Source organism: Frankliniella occidentalis, unplaced genomic scaffold (assembly GCF_000697945.3).
Source record: "Frankliniella occidentalis isolate FOCC.00 unplaced genomic scaffold, Focc_3.1 Scaffold146, whole genome shotgun sequence".
NCBI classification, from domain to species: domain Eukaryota; kingdom Metazoa; phylum Arthropoda; class Insecta; order Thysanoptera; family Thripidae; genus Frankliniella; species Frankliniella occidentalis.
In genome coordinates, this window is record NW_026267273.1 from 446,730 (window position 1) to 469,523 (window position 22,794).

Consider the following 22,794-nt stretch of genomic DNA (forward strand, 5'->3'; position numbering starts at 1 on the left):
ATAAAAGGACTGTTAACACTAACTGTATGGTGGCTGAGGTCCAAGCTAAGAAGGGTGGCTTGAGAAAGAGACTCAGTCGTTTTAAAAACCGCGCTGATTTTACCCAGTTTACCAACTGGTCACAAATGAAAAATTGCATGGAAAGGAGATTCAAAGAATAAAGAACCATGCAAGTAGACTCCATTAGTTTTGGGGACACTCTCATTACGTAAATTGAAAATTTCCTTCAATTTGGAAAGGCTATGCAGTTATCTCTTGGAGTAAATTTTCTTGTTGCATTTTGGGCAAACTGGCGGTCACCGCCCTCTACTCCACAGACAGTGTGCATATTTTCGAATTTACTCCTGAAGTTCAGTAATTTTGAGTTGAAGATTGGAAAAAGTTAGTACTTTTATTCATAAAGAATTATATTAAATACTGCATTGTGCTCAAACAGTTGCCCCAACCTTCTTTGAACGAAGAATGATGGTCGCAAAACGGTCATCTGAAGTCATCGCCATCGGCGTTAGCGACGGTGGCGCTGTTGATATCTGGAAATGACCGTAAACCTCACAAACTACGGCTATCCGCAGAGACGTGTAATCAGGGTTAACGTGTTGTTGTAAAAGGAAAGTTTGTGATTCTGATTGTCTTGGACGCTGTGTATTTGTTGACTATCGCCATCAAGTGAACGCACAATGCAAATGCACTTTGTGTGTTTGCAAAAACTGGCAAACTCTACTTCATTGTCGGTCGAGTGTGCATAGAACCGGAGGTCAAGTGAACACTGATCGGTAACATACTATGCCTGGGAAGGCCTAAGTCAGCACATTAAGCTCTGATCACGTCTCCAATTAGACGCAAATGCTGATGACAAAGACAGGTGCATCGCAGGAGATAGTGGTTCACAATGGATCCGCTTCCATCTCCTACGGCTCAAGCCATTATGAAGAAGGGCAAGCGGGCGGCGGCGGAGTACGTGCACAAAGATTGCTGCAGTAATCACTCTCAACGTCTGAATGAGATTTTGGACATTCTTCTCAACCCGACAAACAATATAGATGATTGGGAAACAATTGATTGGTGCCGCTGGCTTGTCGCCGGCGGTCACACACCGGACGAGTTCACCAACATTGGTACGATCTTGCTCTCAGTTGTGTCATGTCTACTTTTAGAGGTTATGGTCATAGAAGGTCGAGTGTACTTGGGCTCAGCTGGGCCCTGCTATCTCTCGTTACCCTAAATATTCCAAGTTTAGTAAAAAGGTGACAGTACGCAACATTTATTAATCAAAATCTGCGTTCACTTTCATCTTACTGCATACACTCTTATGAATGAATCAGTTGCCTCCTAACATTGCACAATTTTGCCATTTTCTTTGACATTCTGTGTGTTGTCTTCATTTCATTCATATTTTAAATGACTACTTTCATAGTATTTACTTGGAACACTTCTTATCCTCGTACTACTGTACAGACCGGCATTCAAATGAAGTATTTACTGTGACAGTGCTCTGGAATGAAGATGAAGGCACACATTCAAGTTTATTTTAAGACAAATATTCTCTTTGTGTCTTAAGAAACAGATCACCTCAACCTGAAAGTGTTGTATTATACACTTCTTGCATGAACCTCATTCATTGTGACTAACGAATGAATGGATGGATGAATGAATGAACAATTGATTTGGATGTATCAACAGATTAATAGAATTGCATTTGGAAGCACTTTAGTAACTCTTTCTTAATTGCTTTCAACATTTTTAAAACTGTTCTTTTGCTGTTAAAATTTAATCTGGAATCGAGATTATTTTAAAATTATTTTTCTTTTTGAAGTGGTTCTAATATTGTATGCCATATTTTGCTATCTGTAAAATAACAATCTGGATGCAGTTAAAAAAAAATTATACTGAGTAGACATTGCAAGTTGATGTCAAACCCTTGGCTCATGTACAGTGATCTTCACCTTGGCACTTGTATGTGATCCAATTTTAGAACAGCATTCCAATCTGTATATTGAGAGGGGAGTGCACTGTCCTGTTGTAATTTCCTATGGATACAGTTATTGAATCAAATGTCTTCTTACTCCAGAAATGTCACCGTAAATTTAAATCATATGTATATATATATATATATTTTTATTTTTTATTTTTCAGTACGGCAGTATGATAATGCATCTATGTGTGGTCTGGTGTGGACTGCAAACTTTGTTGCATACCGATGCAGAACATGTGGTATTTCTCCATGTATGTCGTTGTGCCTGGAGTGCTTTCAGAAGGGTAATCATATAAATCATGATTTCAACATGTTTAGAAGTCAGGCTGGAGGAGCCTGTGATTGTGGAGATACTAATGTCATGAAAGAAATGGGGTACGTTTAGTCTTAATATCTTTCAAGTAAGTAATTGATGGTATACTCAAATGTCGTATAACAGTTTTTATTTTTCCTGTGTACTAGATTTTGCAGTAGACATGGTCCACAAGCCCAAGCTAATAAACCCAATGCACCCATTGATTTGCTCAATGTTGCGGAGGCTATGATGCCAAGAGTCTTTCTTCGTCTTATTCAATACTTTAGAGATAGCAGGTAATGTTTTTATAATGACTTTCTTCTATAACATTTCCTGTGCCTCCTTTTCACAGTTTTGTCTTGTTTCTTTTGTGTAGTGTGGTTGAAGTACAGTCAGCAGCAGTTCAGGATGCAGATTTATTCCTCAGTATGCTAGTTGAATTCAGTTCGCTAGGTGCAGCAATGCGCCGTGTGATGGCCAACACTTTAACCAATCCTCAGGTATGCTCCAACACTATTTATATAAGAAAGTTAATTTTTCCTGTGTCTTGTACGGATAGTAAAAATTTTTGTTACTAATTCTAGGTTTATAAAAATTTGACCCAATGCACTCCCACTTCGTCTGCCTCAATGAGAACTAGTGCAAAAGTTTATGAAGCAGCTTTAGATACACTACTCAATCCAGATCCCCCCGAAGAATTTGAAGGTAATGAAAATCTAATGCCAGGGTGTATCTTAAAACTTTTAAGCACGTATTGCAATTTTTTTTTAAATATGTGTGTTTCATTTATCTAACATTGCAGACTGCATAGCTCTACAAAAGCGTTTAGTCCATCATTGTTTCTTAGAAGAACTTATGTTTTGGAATATTAAATTTGAGTTTCCTCAAAAGATGGTCTGCTTGTTGTTAAATTTACTCCCTGAACCAGATTACAAGGTATGATTCAAACATTTTCTTATAATATTACAATTATCTTGATTATTATTTATTTTTGCCTATTTTTTTTGTTTTTAGGAGGCACTCACTCAAGCTTTGGTGCTACATTATAGCAGAATTTCTTTAATGCTGGAGCGCTCATCAGATCCAGATTCAATGTCTAATAGAGTGGTTCACATGAGTGTTCAGTTATTCTCCAACCAACAATTAGCAATGAGCATGGCTGATAATTATGATCTTTTGCATGTGATGACTTTTACATTGAAGTACATGATGAGCAAGCTTCTAATTCAAAACACATTACATGGTGAGGACCGTGACCGTTCTTTCTCTTAATCATCTATGAGAAATGTGCTTGTTATTTTGATCTCAATAACGAGAGCTATTTTTAAGTATCCACTTTAATTCCTTTTCTAGAGCCTGAAAAGAATTTCCATTATGTAGTGGATTGTGGTGTTGCTGTTATGAAAGAGCATTGCTACTGGCCACTGGTGTCAGATCTGAACAATGTTTTGTCTCATCGCTCTGTTGCTTTAAAATTTATGGGATGTGACAGTTTGCTGGAAATGTGGTTTGTCTTTCTTTCCATGTTTCAAGGTAAGTTTCTCTATCTAATGGCCTTTCCATTAATTTTGAACAAAATCCACCTTCCGGTACTAATTATTAGTTTTTCCTGATAGGCATGAATGTTAACCAAAGAGAGATGACGCAACATATAGAATTTGAGCCAAATACATACTATGCTGCATTCTCTGCGGAACTGGAGGCATGTGCCTATCCAATGTGGGCACTTCTTTCTCATCTCCGAGAGGAATCAACCCTGCAGTACTCAAAACGTGTAATTGCTAGTTGTTTAACAGCACTCCAAGAATGGCTTGATGCAATTAATTTTAGGCATCCTATTGAGGTATTTTTCTAATAATATCCATATTTATTAATTTATCTCATCTAGACATGATTGTAATGCTGGATTATTTTTTTTCCTGTTGTGTTAACAGAAAGACAAATATCAGGTTTCCTTTCATTTATCCTTGCATCGATACCTTGCTGTGTTCATGTGCCAAGCCATCAGACGTCAAGGTCTGGCTCTACGTGATGTTCTTCCTCCATCCGATGTACTTCAACTTATCATGTTTCATCCTCTACGAGTTCAGGTAAGTTTAAAAAAGAACTACAGGCTGACGAGTTTGTAGTAATGCTGCATGTTACCATAGGGGTTGCATGATGAGGGCTGTGAAATGATTAGAGGATCAAAAGTATGTAAATGTCTGGATGGGAAATGAGTTAGCCCATGATGGCCCTTAATACTTTTGTCACATTTTCTTTCAATTTTGAATCTGTGACAACTAGATATATTGGCTTAGATTGATAGGGTAGTCCATGGGGCTTATGACAAAGACAACAATAACTTATGATTTTAGACAAAATTTATTTTATCTATGAAGTATCTGTTCTCTTGCTAGAATACGAGGAGCATTACTTTCTCCCTCTGATCTTAGCAAGATGTAGTGATTCACTGAGCTTCACAGCCAGACTTTTTTTAAGTTCTTTAACTGAGTGCAAAGATATTTTATTGAATACATAAGATAATTTTACTTAACAACAGTTATCTAAGTTCATTTCCAATGACATGCTTTGAAATGTCATAGTTAAAAACCTTTAATGCAACAAATCCTGATGAACTATCTGATCCTTTATGGTAAAGCCCTGCTCCTCCAAGCAGTGTGGGCGGATCAAGTGTTACAGGCTGAATGTCCAGGAATGGAACTGTTGTTTGTGCAGCATCAGTTACTATGTCGGAGTGAGTAAATTTCAGAAATGAGTCATGCTGTGAATCCAATTTACATGGTCCATTTGTGTCTTGTGGAACATTTTTGGAAGAAAGTGTTAGTTCAGATCTGCAAAAAGGCCTCATCAATTAGTGGTCATGTTCTTTTTTCAATCAGAAGTCTCAATAGTTGCACATATAATACTGTACCTCGGATTTTCTAAGGCACTGTCCGTGTTTGAGTTTCCGATCCAGTAACTCAATTCAGTTGGTCTTTTCAAAATACCTTTATGATAAATTAGAGGTGACACCATAATTTCCATATTCAAATGGGTGCCAACTTCCTGGAAGCGGATCCCTGTAGAAATAGTTTTTATTAACACCTGCAAAAACCAAGGCTAAACTTTCCTCTTATCTCTCTCTTTACCTGTGAGGACGTGCCCCTCTGGCGCTTCTAAGTTATCAAGATCAATGTCACGTTTTTCCCAGGACATTTTGTACTCGTTTTTACTCGCATTGACTGGTTTCCATTGAAGGCTTGAAGCATTGATTGCTCCATGGGGTAGTAAAGAACCCTCCTGTATTTGAAGGTAGATCACTCTGTTTTTCTTCACAAAACGAAGTCCAGTAATAACTCTGGAAAAGAAAAAGAACAGTGAAAAACAATCTGTTGTACAGTTGAAACTCAACTAGATTTAGCTGTTTATGCAGTTAAACACACTTGTTATTGGTGACATCAGCCACTTCAGGGCTTAAGCTAACAAAACGATCAGAAAGGGAACTTGGTTCATCACACAAACAGAAGCAGTAAGAACAATGTGCTGGGAGAAAGAATCTCCACCAGCTGTTTACAGTGACAAGAGTGCAATTGGCCTCAGGTGTGTGAGTGATTCGATCTGTTCCAAGCAAAGTATTTTTTTTATACTCTATATATTCATATCGCCTAACTTCTCCTGGATGCTGAAACAAATTACAAAATTAAAAAAGGAACAAACTTTTGTGAGCTTTTATGTTATCAGTTCTCTTATTAGTACTTACAGATTGACAAACTTTCATGTCTGATTCAATAAATTGGCAGTCAATTATACGTCCTTCACATTTTGGCTGCTGACTGCAAAATTTATCATTGTAGCATCCGTAGCTCTCAGTAAATTCATAATTTTTGCAACTTCCTCGACAATTTTGATTTGGGTTCATATCTACCTCATTTTCTATATAGCCCTGAAAAAGAAGCAAATGTTAAACGAGAAATGATCCATCAAAACAACCTCTGTATTTCTTCTATCTTATTACCTGGAGGAGACGTGTGAACTGCTCATAAGTTTTGTGTTCCTCATAATGCCTTGGGTCACAGCGCAACATTGTTCTGCTTGCTTGCTTCATTGCCCTGAGCACAGCACTTGCTTGTTGTTGTGTTCTTTTAGTAAGAAGTTCGGTCATTTGCTTGGCTCTCTCCTCATAATCACCTGTGATGAGGTAAAAATTTTCCTTTAAATTTCTCTGAAATGTGCCTTTGCTCACTTATTGCGTCAGTTTTTTTTAGATTTGTTTTCTTCAATCTCCTACCCTTTTCAAATATTTGCAGCAAGGCACAGGCACTCTGCCCCATAATGTAGGATTTCAATTGAGTTAGCTGCATTCCAGCATACATATTGTACAACATCAGTTGTGTCGATTGCTTGTTGTCACATGTGTTGCTGGTGTGTTCCTGGTTTAAACAAGTGCAAAAAACTGCTGTCTTTAATTTATCTTACAAAATACGAAACATGTTGTACTTATCAACTTACCCTTAGAGCTGCCTCAAAAATTGTTGTGTTCTTTTCCTTTTTATCAGCTGCAGACAAGATTAATTTGTGAATATTTTCTGATGAAGATAGATCTTGCAGAAGAGTTTCTGCAATATCTAGCCATGCTCTCTTAGATGAAATTTGTTGGGTTTCTTGTTGTTTTCTCATGAAAGTAGCAAAAGTTTCAAACAGTGAATGCACTCCATGGGAGTGGGCCTGTATTCGTTCCCATCTGTAGATGAAGTGCAATTTTTCTTCTACTGAGGGAACATCAATTTCTTTCATGGCCTTTGAAAGTGATTCAAGTGCATCTATCAGATGCATTGTGGATTCCAATGTTTCCTGTCGCACCATGGTGGTGAAGTGAGGATTTGAAACATTTCTCCACAAATGTTGAGTCAAGAATATGGTTTTCATGCGAGCTACATCCACAGCACTTGGTTCCGCCACATTAATTGCTTGAGCCTCAATAGCAAGAGCTAGCAGAAGCACCAATAGGGTCTTTGATGATACCATTTTGAAGTATAATTAGTGTTGATTTAGTTGGAAATCTGTAGAGAAAGAAAATGCCTTTTAGGAAGGAAAATCTTAAATTTCATTTTAAACTTCTAATGTCTCACTCTCAGCTGGCTGCCTCCCTCGCATCCCCCCTCCTTTTTTTTTCCGTTCCTTCCCCCTCCTGTAGTAGCACAGGTGGTAACTTTCAAGGACAGGACTTGTGAATCACCGTCCAAGGCGTCGGAGGCGGCGCGGCGCCCGGTTCTAGCGGCACAAAGACATTACGACCCGAGAAACCTAGAACGAACGCGCTGCATTGCGCTGTAGAGCGGACCTCTCTCCCTTTCGGAAGAGGCCATACTGAAGAGCGCGCCGCCTTCTGGGGGGAAAGTGTAGCGGGATGGCCCGTGCCGGAAAAAGTTACCCGTACATTGTCCGCCGACGCGTGTGCCGTATATCCCGGGTCACTGCAGGGCACGGTCGTGGTCGTGGTTCACTTGGCTGCGGCCCGCGACGCGGAGAGCGCGGCCAGTCGCGACGATTGCGTCTCGCGACGCGTCTCTCGCGGTGTTGTCACTCGGGCCGGACCGAGACGTCGCGTCTCCCTGGTGACCGGCGGACCGGCGGGGCAGGCAGGCACTACTGAGACTGGACTGGCTGCGGCTCCCCGCCCCGTACCTGTTTGTCTCTGCCCCACCAGCGCGGTATGCTGGCTCGGCTCGGCCCGGCTCGGCTCGGATAGCTTAGCTGTTTACACGCCTTCCCTCTCCATTGCGCCCCACTCCGTTTTCTTTCCTCCTCGTCACTTTGATACCCCCCTCCCCCCAATCTTTTCTCCCCTCCGCGCCCAATCGGGCACACGAGTCGCTGGAAGTCATTAGGACTCATTTGGATGATCGGGGCTCCTGCCGAGCTCCCGCACCTGCTGGTTTATCCCCCCCCCCTTCTCTTTTCGTTCTCGGAGACGCGGCATAGGGGGCCCTCGTCTCGCCGACCGGGTTGTCCTGGTTACCCAACCCTTCCCGTCGGCCGGCGGCCGGCCGGTGGGTGGTACCGGTGCGGCCTGCTTTACGGTTTCATTCCGCTGACGCCACAGTGTTTGACCCCCCCCCCCCCCCCCCGGCCACGCGTGTGTGCCGCGCTGTATAGTGTGGAGTCCAGCCGAGCTCTGCGCGGGGGAATTCCAAAGCCCGCGCGCTGCGCTGGGTGTTGTTGGGCTGCTGCAGAAGGCTATCTGTTTGTGTAATGGGATAGGTCCTGGAGAGCGGGGGCTCCCTTATCACGGCCCCACACTCGCGGGCTTGCTCGCGGCTGTGGAGGGGCGGAAGTCGGGCGTTGAGTTACCCCCCCCCTCCCTCCTCCTCCTGTCCGCTCGCGACTGCGACGAACCGTTGTATCCCGCGCCGAGCAGTGAATGGAGACGGGTGGTCAGACGGCTTGACTGACTGGCTTCAGGGCAAGGTCGCTGCCGCTGGACTGCAGCAGGAGATAAGGGTGCGGCTGTCTGGGGGTCACTGCGCGGGTCGCGCTCCCGTTGTTCCCGTGTCCCTTCTCCTCCTATTGACGGCTTCCTGCCATACTTCCTCCATGCATCCTGGCCGCCTGCGCCCTGCCCCCCTCTGCGTGACGTCCGTGTCGTCCGAATGGCTCATATATGAGTGGAGTTGCGCACGAGTCCACCGCAGGAAGCTGGCCTTTCTCGGTAGAAGGGCCTCCCCCCTTTCGCGCAGGCCACCGTGGCGACTGGACTGCGGGCGACTGGCGACTATGGTGACTCAGCCGCGAGGCGTCCCGCGAACACCGCGGCCGCCCGGGCGGGTGGCGGCGTCCTGGCGCGGAGACCGCGGAGTCAGTTCTCGGAAAGGCGAATAACGCCAACGCTGCGAGTGGAAGCGTACAGAAGTGGAGGTGGGGAAAAGGGGGGGGGGTGCGACGTCGCTAAACAAAGCACCTTGTCGTGACCTGGGCGAGTCGCCCCACAACTTCGCGAGAGGCGCGAGGGCGCGAGGCGCAAGGGACTCTCCTCCCCCGGAGCCCCTTTGGGGGGTCCTGTAGAGTAATTTTAATTCTTTAAATTTTGGCAAATTTTCAAAGATATTATTTTTTTCAATTTTTTTCTTGTAAAATTTTAAAGATTTTTTCCTAAACAAATCGAACCTAAAAACCCCTAGTCATGTAGGACTCAAGCTAATGCCAGCTAGAACGCCAGCAGGTTGCTGGTGCGTGTCTCACCGCAGCGCAACTACAGCGCCGCTGGAGTAGAGACCAGACACGCGGCGCAATGTGCAGCCCCAGTGGGTGGGTGGGCGTAGGCAGGCGGATGGCGTCGCTGACGTCTCTTTGCGACATGTCGCCAAACTCTCCGGCTGCCCGCTGCGCCCCCCACTGCCTTTCCTCTGATTGCAGAGCGCGGACGTGTTTTTTCCTCATTTTTCCCCTCATTTTTTTTTCATCTTTCTTTATCCTTGGTCGCAAATTAGCTAGGCCAGAATACTTGTTGACGGTGAGTGAGGTGCTCGCGCGCGTGTCTCTCGTGGTCTCCCTTCTCTTCCCTTTAGAAAGACTGTAGTCTCTCCACTCCTCTTGCCCCCTCCCCTTCCCTCCCCCGCCTCACACCGGTCACACCACTCTCCAGCTGGCCGTTTTGTCTTCAGACTTCCCTCTTGCGCGCGCTCCTGACAGGGGTTTCTCTTGTTCTCTCCCGGTCATTCCCCCATCGTGTTCTCTCTTGGCAAGGCAGTGACGATACGACGCTGACCGGAAGGAGGGGGGGGGGGGAGCCTCCGAAGAACCGTGCTGTGACTTAAATAAGTATACTGTGACTACTGTAAATAGAACAACCCCCTTAACGCCACATTCATTTAATACAATTATCATACCACGCGTCCTCTATTACACATTTCTGGACTTTTCGTCTTTTCCCGTTGTGTGGGGCTGGCTCTACAATGAGCTAAAGTTGCCGTCTTAAAACCGTAGAGCACCTCTACTCTAAGCTGGTGTCCGACCGCAAAGTATAAGACTTATGTCGGACTTATGTATACTTGTCTAACACTACATCCCCATTTTGTCACGTCTGTCACGTACCCTGATGTAGCTGTACGTGGCTGTGGGGTTGTTTTTTGGATTCGCTTCAGGTTGACCTGGTGGGTTTGGGTGGAACTGGTTCCCATGCTAACGCGTCAGCGTCAGAGACAAGTGCAGCTGGCCTCCCTTGTCCGGCCTCTGTGCTGCAACAGCCAAAGATGCGAAGCTGCGTACCAAGTTTAGCTTGCATGGTCCGGTCAGTTTGGTGGAGGGAATATTGTGGGAGCCCTGCCTTCGCACGCTGAGTTCAGTGTAGCGCGCCGTGGTCCGACCTACTCTAATGCATCTACGCGATATGTTCGGCTCCGTTCGGCTCTCCCCAGCCAGAAATGCCATGTCCAAGGTGACCATTTAGACGTCTAAATGGTCCCCTTAGACGTCTAAATGGTCCTCTTAGACGTCTGAGACTTGGCATTTCTGGCTGGGTCACCGGTAAATGTTCAAAGTCCGTAAGTCAAGGACTGTTGGCCTTATAATATTGGGGGCCTAAGCTGAGGCTCAAAAGGGTGATAACAACGACATGATCTCTGCCTACTCAATAGGTGTTATTGTTAAAATTTTATAAAATTTCCTTTCATTTCCCCACGCTAAAGGAATGTCATTAATATATTTGATGTTTCTGGTTGTTTCAGGCGGCTTTCTATGAGATCGTCAGTGGATTGTGGGTTCGTAATGGCTTGCAAATAAAGGGACAGGCCATGACATATATTCAATGCAATTTCTGCAATTCTATGGTTGATGCTGACTTGTATCTGCTACAAGTTTGTGCCACCCAACTTCAACCAGAGACTTTCCTGACAACAGTTTTGGATCAATTCCACATGAAAGACTGGTTGAGTTTGGCAACATTTACCAATCCCCAACACCTATTAGACAGTGAGCTAGAAACACCTATGCTTGAAAGCTGTTTACTATTTCTTGCAACCCTCGTTAGCATAAGAAATTATCTTGGTATGTCAATTTTTTTTAACCTATTTTTCATAGCATACACTAAAAATGATTATGTCCAAGTTTAATATTTCTTTTTTATCAGGTGACAGTGAAGCTTCTATATCAGAATTAGAAATGGGAACTCTGCTGTGTATGGGCGATAAGACCCACAGCCAGCTTATTGAACTGATGCCTGAAAAATGTTACCCATTTCCTCAGAGTAGAGACTTTGAATCCATCTTGGCTGAGGTTGCTGACTATCGAGCTCCTAACTTTGAGTCCAGTGGAAATATGCAACAAGGAATGTACCGCCCCAAAGGATGGATTTGGGACAAGTTGTACAATCCAATTCATGTTCTTCTTAGAGCTGTACACCGAAGAGATTTTCAAAATTCAATGGACCGTTTTACTGAATAGTTAGTATCCTTTTGATTTGTTTGAATATCCTCAATTATTCTGATTGGGAATTGAATGTCAAGAAATAATCTATCCCCTGTGTTCCAGTGTTCATCAAACTGGAAAGTTCAAAGGTTCTGGACCACCATGGCCCCCTTATAGAATGCCTGGAAAGTGTCATCCAGCTTATGATGATCCTCGAAAGGTTCTACAGTCAAGAGTTTTTCATGCTTTTGCTTTCATTGTCTTGCATAAAGCAGTTCATGGTCATGATGTCTCAGACCATGTTATTGCTTTGACTTTGTATCTTCTTGAAATGGCACTCTCAATTGAATCTCCTGCAGAGGAACCTAGTCAGGTATTCATTTTTTGCTCTTTTTTATTTAACTTAACACTTTCTAATTGAAATAACAAGGTACCCATTAAAGAAATCTCATTTTCTAGGTGTGCCAAGCTTCAAGACGCCGTGAACAGCATGTGGTTAAAGATGGAGACCTAATGAGCTGGTATGATTCCGATTGGCTCTCCAGTAACCTTCGCACTGTTGTGCATTCAGTGATGCTCAATATGGACCAGACATCATATGACAGCTCAGAAAGTAAGTAATTAGGACCTTGGTTCCCCCTCTGTTTAAAATATGCTTTATGCTTTTCTCATCAAAATCTCTGTACTTTTTCTGGATTCCAAAGGGCATCTTGATTGCTGCCTTATCTATTTATTGTACTGTATTCATACAATTATGAACCATGCCCCAAATGTGTGAAAATCCCATTAGATTCCTGCAAAAACCTCTCTTGAATCCAAGTCGCACCCCAGTTTCAAAGCTTTGAAAATAGGTAGACTTACAGTTTTTTATTTTTATCTACAGTGCATAAATTGCAATACTGTAATTTTCATTAATGTTTTATAACTGTGTTGTTTGTGGCCAAATTTGTACGATCTGAAATGAAAAAGAAGATGTTGAGATTGGAGTGCAGGAACCCTTTAACATATCTGACTAACTACCACTGTAACCACTAGAATTCATCCAACCTCTCCTAACCCTTCCTCAAAATTCCCCTGAAGACTTCTAATAAAACTAGAGCATGAACGTAGCAACTGGTATGTCACTGCTTGCATGGGTTTCTTCCTCATACATTTGTGCTCTTTTTGGATGTTCAGTGCCTGAAGTTTTGGTTGCCCTGATTGCATTTTTTGAATTACCTCATTTTCGGCTATTTTATGGGACTCAGTGAGGTGGTGTAACTTATAATTTTCCTGTAGGTGAGTGGGGGTCGTTGTCGCTGGATGGAGGTCCAAGTCCTGCTGGCATTGAACCAGGTCCACATGCACTGGCATTGGAGCAGTCGCAGGCACCGAAGCGATACCCTATTGTCCCACTCTCCCTTACAATTCCTCCTGCTCTCACTATGATCGCAGGCAGCTCTTCGAGCCAGGCAGGTGCATTTTCCCTCCCTGCTTTACCTCAACCAGGTGTGGGAGATGGCACAATGGAAGTGGAATCACCTGCATCCCCTGATGAAGTCGCAGAGTTGGTCTCTGGTGAATCAGAAGCATCTGCAAGTGAGGGTGGTTGTCTAGCTTTGGTGTCTGGTGGACGTAGCACTGAAGATGATGACAGTTCTGGTGAAGGGGAAATAACTCATTCAATGTCCCTTGCTGTTGTTGGTGACATGACTGTGGTTTCTACTGAACAAGGTATGCAACTCTTTGGCCTCTGCTTTAGATTTCTTATCGAAATTGTTCTATAATAGTAACCCCTCTTTGTAGCTGGTTTGGACACGGAAGTGGTACCTGTGGGCATGCAAGTCATGCAATCTGTACCCTCCTCCTCAAGCCGTCACGTGCTTGCTGTTGGGTCTTCTGGAATGCCAGCTGCATCATCTTCTGGAAGCAACATGGTTGCTTTGGGTGTGCAAGCAGTTGAGCCAGCTCCTTCATCCTCTGGACACTCGGAGTTTTACAAAAAGAAACACAAAAAACAAGTATGTTTTTAGCTTTTTTCCCATCAAATTATTTGTGTTACCACTCTTACTCATCACTTCTTTATTTTCAGGGATCAGATAATGTGCATGTACCCATGAGAGTCAATGAAAGTATAATTTCACTTCTTTTAAAACTTCATTCAAATCTTACTGAAACACCTGATAGCTTTGATCCTTATGAAGTGGAAAGAAAGGCTGCTCAAGCATCAGGTCAAAATGAGGATCAGGCTAATGATTACATAGGTGATGGCCCTTTCTTTGTTGGAAAATTACTTAAACATATCATGAGCTTGGATCCAATGTGCAGGTAAGGTCTACTCCCTGTGAAGAATTTGTGTATGTTGTATATTCACTAAAAAAGAGGAAATTAACGTCGTTTTTTTAATTCTTTTTTGTTATAGAGATACTGTTTTCCATGCTAGGGAAAAGTTGTGGGGCAAGAAACCTGAAGTAGTTAAGGATGTCCAACGGATGCGAGAGGATGAGGAACGAGAAGAAAGAAGGAGACGTGCCAAGGAGAGGCAAAAGAAATTAATGGAGGAATTTGCTTCCCAGCAAAAGCAGTTCATGGCCATGGCTATGGAAACTGGTCGGTGAAATTTCTATAATTATATGACTGTTATTTTTAGATTTACATCAATTTCTATTTTTTTGTTGGTTTTCTATCTTGTTATTGTAGATGAGAATGGAATGGATTGGGAAGAAGAAGAAACAGCATCTATGGTCAGTAAGAAAGAATATGACTGTGCTATTTGTAACCAAACAACTCTCAGTACCGCTGAGAACCCAATGGGGTTGGTTGTTCTTCTACAGGTAAATAGTACTGTAAATCTGTCAGTGACGTGGAGGGTAGAATTAGCATAGATACAATTCACCAATATTTTGTCCGTTCATTTCAGCCAACTAGTGTTCTTGGACATAGAAGAAGCCGGAAAGAATTTGTTCTCCCAACCAATGATGAAGATCAAGCTCTTTTAAAGATAAAAGACAAACTGTCTGACAATTTTGACAGAAGAGTAGAACTCTTGTCTGAGCAGTTTGACGATGTAAGTTTTCTTCTTTTTTATCCTTTTTTTATTGGATTTCTGATTTCTTACTTAGCCCATAACTCTTAGTCACTGAATAAAACTTTTGTTTCCAGCTTTCTTGGCAGTTATCTGTTAATCTAGGGTGGGAGGGTGGTGTTCATTTGCAAACATGTGGCCATCATTTGCATTTAGAGTGCCATAAATCATACTTACAGTCCTTGAAAAATCAACAAAGGCAGCAACAATCACTTGATGTTGACCATGGAGAATACTCATGCCCTATATGCAGGCAGTTAGCTAATTCAGTCTTGCCACTCTCTCCTGAACTTGGTGAATGTTCTGCTATGGTTCGTTCACGGCCAGCTAGTTCTCTTTCAATTGTGTCCGAAATCAGTCACCTCCTTCTTGAGAACCCCTTAGTTGTTAGGACCTCTACACTTCCTGAAGCCATGGGCAAATTAATGGAAGATATGACTAATTGTACTTCTCGGAAATACAAGCAAAAAAGTACTACAACCACTCACCAAAGCTTGTTTTTATTTGTGGCTTCAATTGCTCGCACAAATTTAGAACTGGAACTAGTTCAGAGAGGTGGAAATCTATGCACTGACCTAGAAAGTATTAATTCGCCATTGACTCCAAAGCGTTCTTGTATCGTGCCTCTACTACATGTATTGGCAATTCATGCGCGTTGTCTAGCTGTATGGCCTGTGAGCAGGTTGTGGCAGCAACTTGCTGGAGTTGAAATAGAATCTGATACCACAGCATTAGCAGCCTTGGAAAAAGAAGTACCCCTACTGTTGAGGGATCCTACTGCAATTCTTTTGCAGCTGGTTCTTCTCTTACCATTGCATATTGATGAAAGTAAGTCAAACACCTTACCTAAAACACAGGAATTTGCTCTCTTGAAAATCAAGTTATAACTCAACATGTATTTTTTCCTGCTTTCAGCTTACTTTTTGTGTGTAGTAAAAGTTCTTTATAATTTACTATACTTCCAAGTGCTTGCTCAGATAGCGTGTCGTCTCTCAGATCGCGAGCGTCATGTGTGGCGTGCAGCTTTTGAGAACAAGCAGCCTTCTTTACATGAAGTTACAACCCTGGAAGCTGGAATGGCTTTGACTATTCGTTTGCTAGAGCCAAGTCAAATTTTCCTAGAAACATCTGAAGTTGATTCTGCGAGCAGTCAATCACAACCAAGCAGTGGTTATTCTCAACCAGTCGATTCAAAAGCAACTCTTGGAGTCAACCCTTCCAGCTCTGCTGCTGCACCAAGCACTAGCAGCATGGAATCAGAAATTCCACCAATGATATTTTTGCACCGTCGTAGTGTAGTTAGAGTGGATGATCCAGACTCTCCACTTGAACCTTTATCAGAACAAGAACAGAATATTTTGCTTAATAAGAAAGCATTAGAAAATGAAGTAAGATTAATTTGCTTGGAGTTAAGACACTCAACTCAAATTTGTCAGATTTTAATTATCTAAGTTACCCAACTTATTCTTTCAGGTGCAACAGTTATGTTTACCATTTTTACGCATTGCTGCCTTATTACGACATCATTTGTATGAGCAACCTCTCCCTGAAATTCAGGACGAAAATTCTGAGTTTGTGAGACTTGTGTATTATTTAGATTTGGTTTCAGAGGGAATGAACTTGGCCAAGTAAGTTGGTAGCATTTTACTGTATTTAAGTGAAGTCAACAACTTGAGACCCATCTCCAGTCTCAGCATGACAAAATGTTCCCCTTTTGACAGATTCAACTCTGCTGTAGTGCTAAGTTGGCCTGCTGAAGATCCAGGCAACCCTGGACATATGCCTCCCAAGGATTGGGCTGAACAATTGATAGCTTTTGCACGTAATGCTCAAATGACTGCTCGTGCGTTCTTGTTAGACCATCACAAATTGTGGAGACAACCTAGGTTACTAAGTTTACCTCAAGTTTATGATGGAATATTCCAGGTTTGTTTTATTTATTTTTTATCTGGATGCTTACTAGATAAAATAATGGATTTGTTTGTCTTAAGCCTACTCACACAGTCATATTTTTTGATCAAAGCTGCTTCTGACAATACCTTTTATTTCAGTACTACCTTCGGCGGCAGTGTGTTCAGTGTCATTCAGTGCCTCGTGAGACTACACTCTGTCTTTTGTGTGGTACGTTAGTATGCTTTAAAGAAAATTGTTGCCAGCAATCTGAGGTCTGTGAAGCAGTTCAGGTGAGAAATCAACACATCTTCAAATTGTACTCTGTAATTAGCACTTAGATATACACTCCAATTTCTTTTTAATGTTGCACTTCGTATGTTTAAAAATCATTTTGTTTTTCAGCATGCTGAAGTGTGTGGAGCAGGGACAGCTGTGTTTCTAGTTGTGACATCATCTTGTATAATTGTGATACGTGGTAAACGGGCTTGCCTATGGGGTTCAGTATACCTAGACAGCTTTGGAGAGGAAGACAGAGAATTAAAGTGAGTATTCGTTATTTAAAAACCTGGTAAGTTGAGAAAACAGTCTTTGTGCCTGGCTAATTTCCTTTTTTTTTTTGAATTATTTTTAGGAGAGGAAAGCCTTTGTTCCTCAGTCCCGAACGCTATCAACTTCTTCAACAACAGTGGCTTTCGCACCGCTTTGATCACACAAATAAAAAATGGGTGTGGCACAGAGATTCTCTGTGATTGTAGTGTCATGACCTAAATTCAGCTAGTCAGTCAACACCACATAACAAACTACATGTTTGCTTTTGCTTAAAAAAATTCAACATGTGTCTAATAAAGACCAATTTTTTTTTTCTTTTGCTGTGTGTTGTAAAATACAAAGTGTTATATGTTATATTTATTAAATGTCTAATATCTAACTTTGTTAGTTTGTGCTCAATTCTCGTTTTGAAAACTGAGGCCAGTATATATATGTGTGTATATACAGATTGTTGAGTTTCACACATGTATATATACATGTATATGTACTCTTATACTTACTTTGTTCCTTACACTTTGTAAATAGTCAAATGGAAATGCTGATATGAAATATGTAAAGGTTGGTAGTGGCTCAAAATTTTCAGTTATGTACTCTGTATGTCTCCATTTGTGGAGCACTACTGATGATTAGGACAAGGTAGAGCAGGTCTATGGTGGTTGAAACTTAGCATCAAATCCAGGATTCTAGTTGTACTTAATCATTATGGATATTATTTTGGCTTAAAATTTTTAATGTACCTAATCAAGTTTTTAATTGTGGAGAAGAGGCGCTAAGACAATCCATATAAGAAAATTTTGTTCTTGAATACTTTTGGAAGGAAAATGTAGCAATGTTCAATTGATGCAATAGTTTGGCTAACAGTTCTGATGAATGATGTATGTTCTAATAACTCATGGTTTGTTCTAGCACTTCAAATCAGCTCAATATCTTGTAAACCATTACCAATATTGAGGATGTTTGTTTCCATATTAATAATTGATAAGATTGCGTAATTTTTTTTTCTTCAAATTAATATTCTGAACAAGTTGTTATTCATTCCTTACTGTGATAAATGCCTCCAACAATGTCATTTATTATCTAATCATTGCTCTTCAAAATGGATATTGAATCTAATGTGTAATCATCTAAAACACAAGGTAGTGCAATGAATACCAGCCAAATAAATGTGATAAATTATTTATACTAATTGCTACATATTTGGCAAGGAAGGCTGTTAGGAATTATTGTTACTACACTTTTTTTAAGCCGCTGAAAATACCTACATATTTCCAAGTCTTATGAATTACTTTCAGAAATTTATCTATATTAGCTTGGCCTTATCCAATTTCAGCTCTCTCCTGTCCACTGTCTTTAACTGCTATTGGTAATATGACTGGCTTTCCAGGTCAGATGCTTTTTTTTTCTCTCTCTCTCCCCCCCTCTTGCTGTTACAATGTCTGGCATCTCATTAACTAAATTTCTCTGTAATCAAGTACAGCAGAATTCTTTAATTTGGATAGGTCGTATGTATTCTTATATCCACTGTTTAAAATTTCAATGATTTGTTCCTCCCCAATTACACAGATTCAATGTCTGTGATATCATTTATTTAAAACCTCAATTTTTAAATAGTTTGATTTTTCAGTTTTCTGCTATATTTTTATTATTGTAGGTGCATTTCTTTTTAAACTAGACATTGTACGATGGGCTCTCATTTGTATTTTGTTTTAAATATCTCATTTTATTTATTTTTGTTTTTAACCTTTGGCTCTACTTAACCCTTCCAGTGGTCAATGGTGTTTCATTGTTCCAATTATGAGTACAGTATCTGTGTTGGTACCTTTTTGATAATGAGGGTAAGGAATGATATATCGTATTTCGTCCTGCCAATGCCAAAGTTTTCTTTTTTCCACTTGGTTTCTAGTAAATTGAGGTAGTTGTATGGTTTATGAAGACTTCAATATCTGTTTTGTTGGATTGTACATCCCTGTAAGTGTTAAGAAAGAACAGAAGCATTTCTTCACTCCCTGTTTGAAAGATTTCAACCAAGAGTCACAAATTTGTACTTCAAGTCCATGTTTTGCAGTGGCTTGTTCTGAAGTTTCAATTCAATTTGTTGTTTTAGTAGAAATTCAAACTTCTATGTTGTCAATTTTAGAGGCTATGGAAGATTTTATTGTGTTGTATAGAAGCTTTACTCTTTTACTTGTAAGAATACTTCGACTGAAGATGAAGTTCTCCTCTGGGAGATCATGTTTTGTGATCATTGCACTCCTTTTTGTAATGTTATGAAGTTTATTTTCCTTGTTGGTCAGCCTTTGAGTCAAGTCACTGCTCGGGTGCTCTTATAGACTGGTTGAGAGTTTTGTTAAGTATGACTTGTCTAACTGCAAGTAATGCTGAGAAATATTTAAGCATCTTAACTTTATTCATGTCAACAGGTTTTAGGTGGTAGTTCTGAAGCAAATATGCATATCATAGATTTGAAAACAAGTTGCAGAGACCGATAAAAGTCCGTCCATTCATTGTTAACTTTGTTGTGACCCTGATGGTTAAGCCTCAATTTATTATGATGAGAAGACCGAAAATCTATATGTAAACCTTGAGCTTAAAAAGTACGCTATCTGTAGACAGAATTTTTTAAAAGTGTGTTCATTGTTTATCAGATGTGTTACTTGCAAAGTTTTGAGCTGTGATCATTTTCAATAATAAACTGACGCAATCAATTATTGTGAAAAATAGCAATTTGTGAGAATTGTAGGTGTTTATCTTATTAATAAATGTTTTAGCTGCATGCAGCACTATTTCTATGTCTCAACAGTTCAGAATTTTTATTAAATATAAAAAAAAATGATAATCTACAATACTTGTTTTGTCGAGTGAGTAAGAGAGAGAGAGAGAGAGAGACAAATGATTGAGAGTTCCTTTGCTCATTTGAAATCCTTCTCATTTAACTCTGAAAGATTCATGTTGATAAGTACTTTAGAGGCATTAATGTTCCTAACCATTTTGCTTACTCTCAAGTTGTCTGGAGTTCTTTTAATAGCATAGGCTGCTAATTCAGAAAAATATATTCGTCCCATTTGATGTCTCTGTTTAATCTTTTTGACAAAAGAAGAAGAATAAATCTGGTCAGGGTTGGGGAATCTCAAGTGTGCTTTAAGTTCTGCAGCTGTGAGTAAAATACAGTTCCAAGGGGACCAGCTTTGAGTGAAATCCCAGCGGCTTAAGCGTAACTCTTCTAGACTTCCAGATCCACCTATTGCAGAATGACCAAGCCAGATATTAATAATCAAATGATAAAAATCTTGTTCTTGCATGATGAGAGCTACTGATGTATAGGAACTCTGCTTCAACTCTTCTCTCCTCACTGCATTTAAAATGTGACGAATCGGATTTACATTCACTCTAGGACCTCCTATTTCTCTCAGCCAACAACAATTATGACATTTTCTGAATGTGTTTGCTTTACTATGCAATGAAAACTTATTATAGGGTAAAATATTTCGGCATGACAGACATTTGTATGTTTGAACCTGTTGGCACTTATTTTCAGGCAAGTATTTTCTTGCCTCTGGATTGATACCTGGATCTTTGATGAACTCCAGGAAGATGTACTTGATTCTATCACGTAGTGAATCAATATTGCTATTCTTTATGTCCCTCAAAACTATGTGTTGCTCACGATCCAATAATGACACTAATTCACCGGTGAGGCTACTTTCTCTATCAAGCACAATCTTTTTAACATCCTGGAGAATTTTAATTCTTTCTTCTGCACTCACATTCGTTTTCTGAAGTTGATCATACAATACTTTATAACACCTTGCCTGCTGAGTCCCCAGACTGTCCAATTCCAGAATCTGGCCATGCACACCTCTCCATTTAATAGGAGCAGATGTTGTTTCAAGAAGTTTTTCCTGTTCCTTCCTGCTCTTCTCTGCTTTAAGCTGGAACAAAAATATCAATTGTTTAAAATTAAAATTTGACCTTCCAATTGAAATTGAAACTTGTATAAATATTTAATGAACGAGCTCTAACTTGAATTCGCTGCCTTTCAATGGAATTGATGTATTGAATTTCCATTTCTAGCACAGAAAATGATTCAGATTTACGCAGAGCTATGCTACCCAAATTATTAATGCGATCAGTTTCCAATTTTCTCCACTCTTCCAAATTATGATAAAGCAGTTCAAAATGACCTCTTGTCTCAGGTTTGGTCTGTGCTTTGTCCCTCTCCTTTTGCTTGGCCTCCTTTTCCTCTTTAATTTGCAGCATCTGTTGTTTTTCCCACAAAATGCACCTTTTGTACTCTTCTTTCATTTTCATCATCATTTTCCGTACTAGCCATGATCGCAAATTTCTTTGAATCAAGAGCACCTTTTCTTCAAATGTCTTGTTTTCCATTTCCATCTTTTTCAAGCGTCTTTCTGGATCACCTATTATAATTATATTTCCTTTCAAATCTTCATTGGATTGACTGGTTTGGGTACACTTCTGCTTACTAGTCTCGACAATCTTGCTGAGCCCAGGGGTCTGCGTATTACGACTTATGATATTTACTTTGGATGGCCTCGGGGCAGTTTGAGTGAATGCATGGTGATACTCTAACTGTGTTACTTTGTGACGGTAGCCCCCTAAGAAAGGCTTAATTATTGCACGATTTTCTATTTCAACAATAACTTCCTTCACATGTTCCCCTGAATGCACAACTACTGTCAAAACATCATTGGTTGGCAAGTCAGGATAAACATTATTTAAAACCAAAGGGTAACGCTCAGGTTCAAGAGAAGATAGCTGTAGAGTTACACAACCAAACCGTTCAATCGCTATTTCAGTTACATATAAAGTATCCTGCAAACAAATATTATTCTGATCTAACTGCAAAACTCTAAAGGGAACCTTAAACATTTCTGAAACAACCCTTTTTATCTCTTGAACTGTGGAAAATTTGGAAAATGATTGAGTAAACACTTCCCCACCCTGAAGATAAAATTTTACAATTATATCGTTTTCAATATTTTCTTGTTTATCGCTCCTTTCCCAAAGAACGACGACAGGATCTCGATGATTTTGGGATCTTGATGAGTCTTTTAAACGAAACAGATCACCAAAACTAAGCTCACTGTCAGTTTCTAAATAGTTTTGAGCTGCATCAAGATCACTATGGCTCTGCTGACTTCCTGTGATAATTTGTGACACTTGCAGCTTATGGATTGGTTCACTCTGAATGGATATATTTTCAGGTCCATCAGTACATTTTAGCACAGGTTCACTTTTACTTCGCCGTAACAAATTTGGTGTTGAATTAAATATTTGAAAATTGTTCATGCACACAACAGCATTACTTGAATTTTCACAAACAAGGATTGCTTCACTTTCTAATTTCTCCTCAGCAAAGACACTGCTGAGTAAACTCTGTTCTTCACTGTCTGACATAATTCATTCAAACAGTGGGAACTTTATACAACTGATTATTATGTTCCGATACAAAAATTTATTATTTTAAAAGATGATGAGATAATCTGAACGCGTGCTACCGCGTTGATGACCGACAATCTTGTTATATACTTGTAAATTTTACTGCAGGTGTCACCAGTACCAGAAACCTGTGCTCGTCGTATCCATGACAACCTGTTGTAATACCCTACCTCCTCA

The 22,794-nt window shown here is 40.6% G+C and overlaps 3 protein-coding genes across 3 annotated transcripts; 1 reads left to right on the plus strand and 2 right to left on the minus strand.

Annotated features, from left to right (window-relative positions):
* The first annotated feature begins 534 nt into the window (after positions 1 to 534).
* LOC113206330 (E3 ubiquitin-protein ligase Ubr3) lies at positions 535 to 19,956 on the plus strand. The gene is made up of 27 exons (XM_026422358.2): positions 535 to 1,115; positions 2,134 to 2,347; positions 2,435 to 2,563; positions 2,644 to 2,767; positions 2,852 to 2,972; positions 3,070 to 3,203; positions 3,282 to 3,510; positions 3,621 to 3,800; positions 3,884 to 4,110; positions 4,202 to 4,357; positions 10,973 to 11,291; positions 11,374 to 11,686; positions 11,775 to 12,024; positions 12,111 to 12,264; positions 12,930 to 13,364; positions 13,437 to 13,651; positions 13,723 to 13,958; positions 14,053 to 14,240; positions 14,331 to 14,464; positions 14,551 to 14,697; positions 14,793 to 15,543; positions 15,631 to 16,103; positions 16,189 to 16,343; positions 16,437 to 16,641; positions 16,767 to 16,898; positions 17,011 to 17,150; positions 17,240 to 19,956. The coding sequence occupies exons 1-27, from the start codon at positions 890 to 892 to the stop codon at positions 17,355 to 17,357; spliced, it is 6,105 nt and encodes a 2,034-aa protein (XP_026278143.1). The 5' UTR covers positions 535 to 889; the 3' UTR covers positions 17,358 to 19,956.
* Positions 4,613 to 7,930, minus strand: LOC113206332 (uncharacterized). The gene is made up of 9 exons (XM_026422360.2): positions 7,687 to 7,930; positions 6,759 to 7,309; positions 6,538 to 6,679; positions 6,265 to 6,437; positions 6,010 to 6,192; positions 5,693 to 5,931; positions 5,399 to 5,607; positions 5,182 to 5,329; positions 4,613 to 5,101 (listed from the first exon to the last, which is right to left on the minus strand). The coding sequence occupies exons 2-9, from the start codon at positions 7,272 to 7,274 to the stop codon at positions 4,810 to 4,812; spliced, it is 1,902 nt and encodes a 633-aa protein (XP_026278145.1). The 5' UTR covers positions 7,275 to 7,309; positions 7,687 to 7,930; the 3' UTR covers positions 4,613 to 4,809.
* A 98-nt stretch (positions 19,957 to 20,054) lies between the features above and the next one.
* LOC113206331 (IQ and ubiquitin-like domain-containing protein) lies at positions 20,055 to 22,575 on the minus strand. Its single transcript, XM_026422359.2, has 2 exons — positions 21,178 to 22,575; positions 20,055 to 21,086 (listed from the first exon to the last, which is right to left on the minus strand). Exons 1-2 carry the CDS (start codon positions 22,573 to 22,575, stop codon positions 20,067 to 20,069), a joined length of 2,418 nt encoding a protein of 805 aa, XP_026278144.1. The 3' UTR covers positions 20,055 to 20,066.
* Positions 22,576 to 22,794: the final 219 nt, after the last annotated feature.

Excerpts from the sequence above, each read along its gene's own strand:
- LOC113206330 (XM_026422358.2), top strand. The coding sequence starts at position 890 with ATGGATCCGCTTCCATCTCCTACGGCTCAAGCCATTATGAAGAAGGGC. Across the intron at positions 2,348-2,434 it reads AATGTCATGAAAGAAATGGG|ATTTTGCAGTAGACATGGTC; the intron begins GTACGTTTAGTC and ends CCTGTGTACTAG. Across the intron at positions 12,025-12,110 it reads CTGCAGAGGAACCTAGTCAG|GTGTGCCAAGCTTCAAGACG; the intron begins GTATTCATTTTT and ends CTCATTTTCTAG.
- LOC113206332 (XM_026422360.2), bottom strand. The coding sequence starts at position 7,274 with ATGGTATCATCAAAGACCCTATTGGTGCTTCTGCTAGCTCTTGCTATT. Across the intron at positions 6,680-6,758 it reads TTTTTGAGGCAGCTCTAAGG|GAACACACCAGCAACACATG; the intron begins GTAAGTTGATAA and ends TGTTTAAACCAG. Across the intron at positions 6,438-6,537 it reads GCTGCAAATATTTGAAAAGG|GTGATTATGAGGAGAGAGCC; the intron begins GTAGGAGATTGA and ends ACCTCATCACAG.
- LOC113206331 (XM_026422359.2), bottom strand. The coding sequence starts at position 22,575 with ATGTCAGACAGTGAAGAACAGAGTTTACTCAGCAGTGTCTTTGCTGAG. Across the intron at positions 21,087-21,177 it reads TTGAAAGGCAGCGAATTCAA|CTTAAAGCAGAGAAGAGCAG; the intron begins GTTAGAGCTCGT and ends TTTTTGTTCCAG.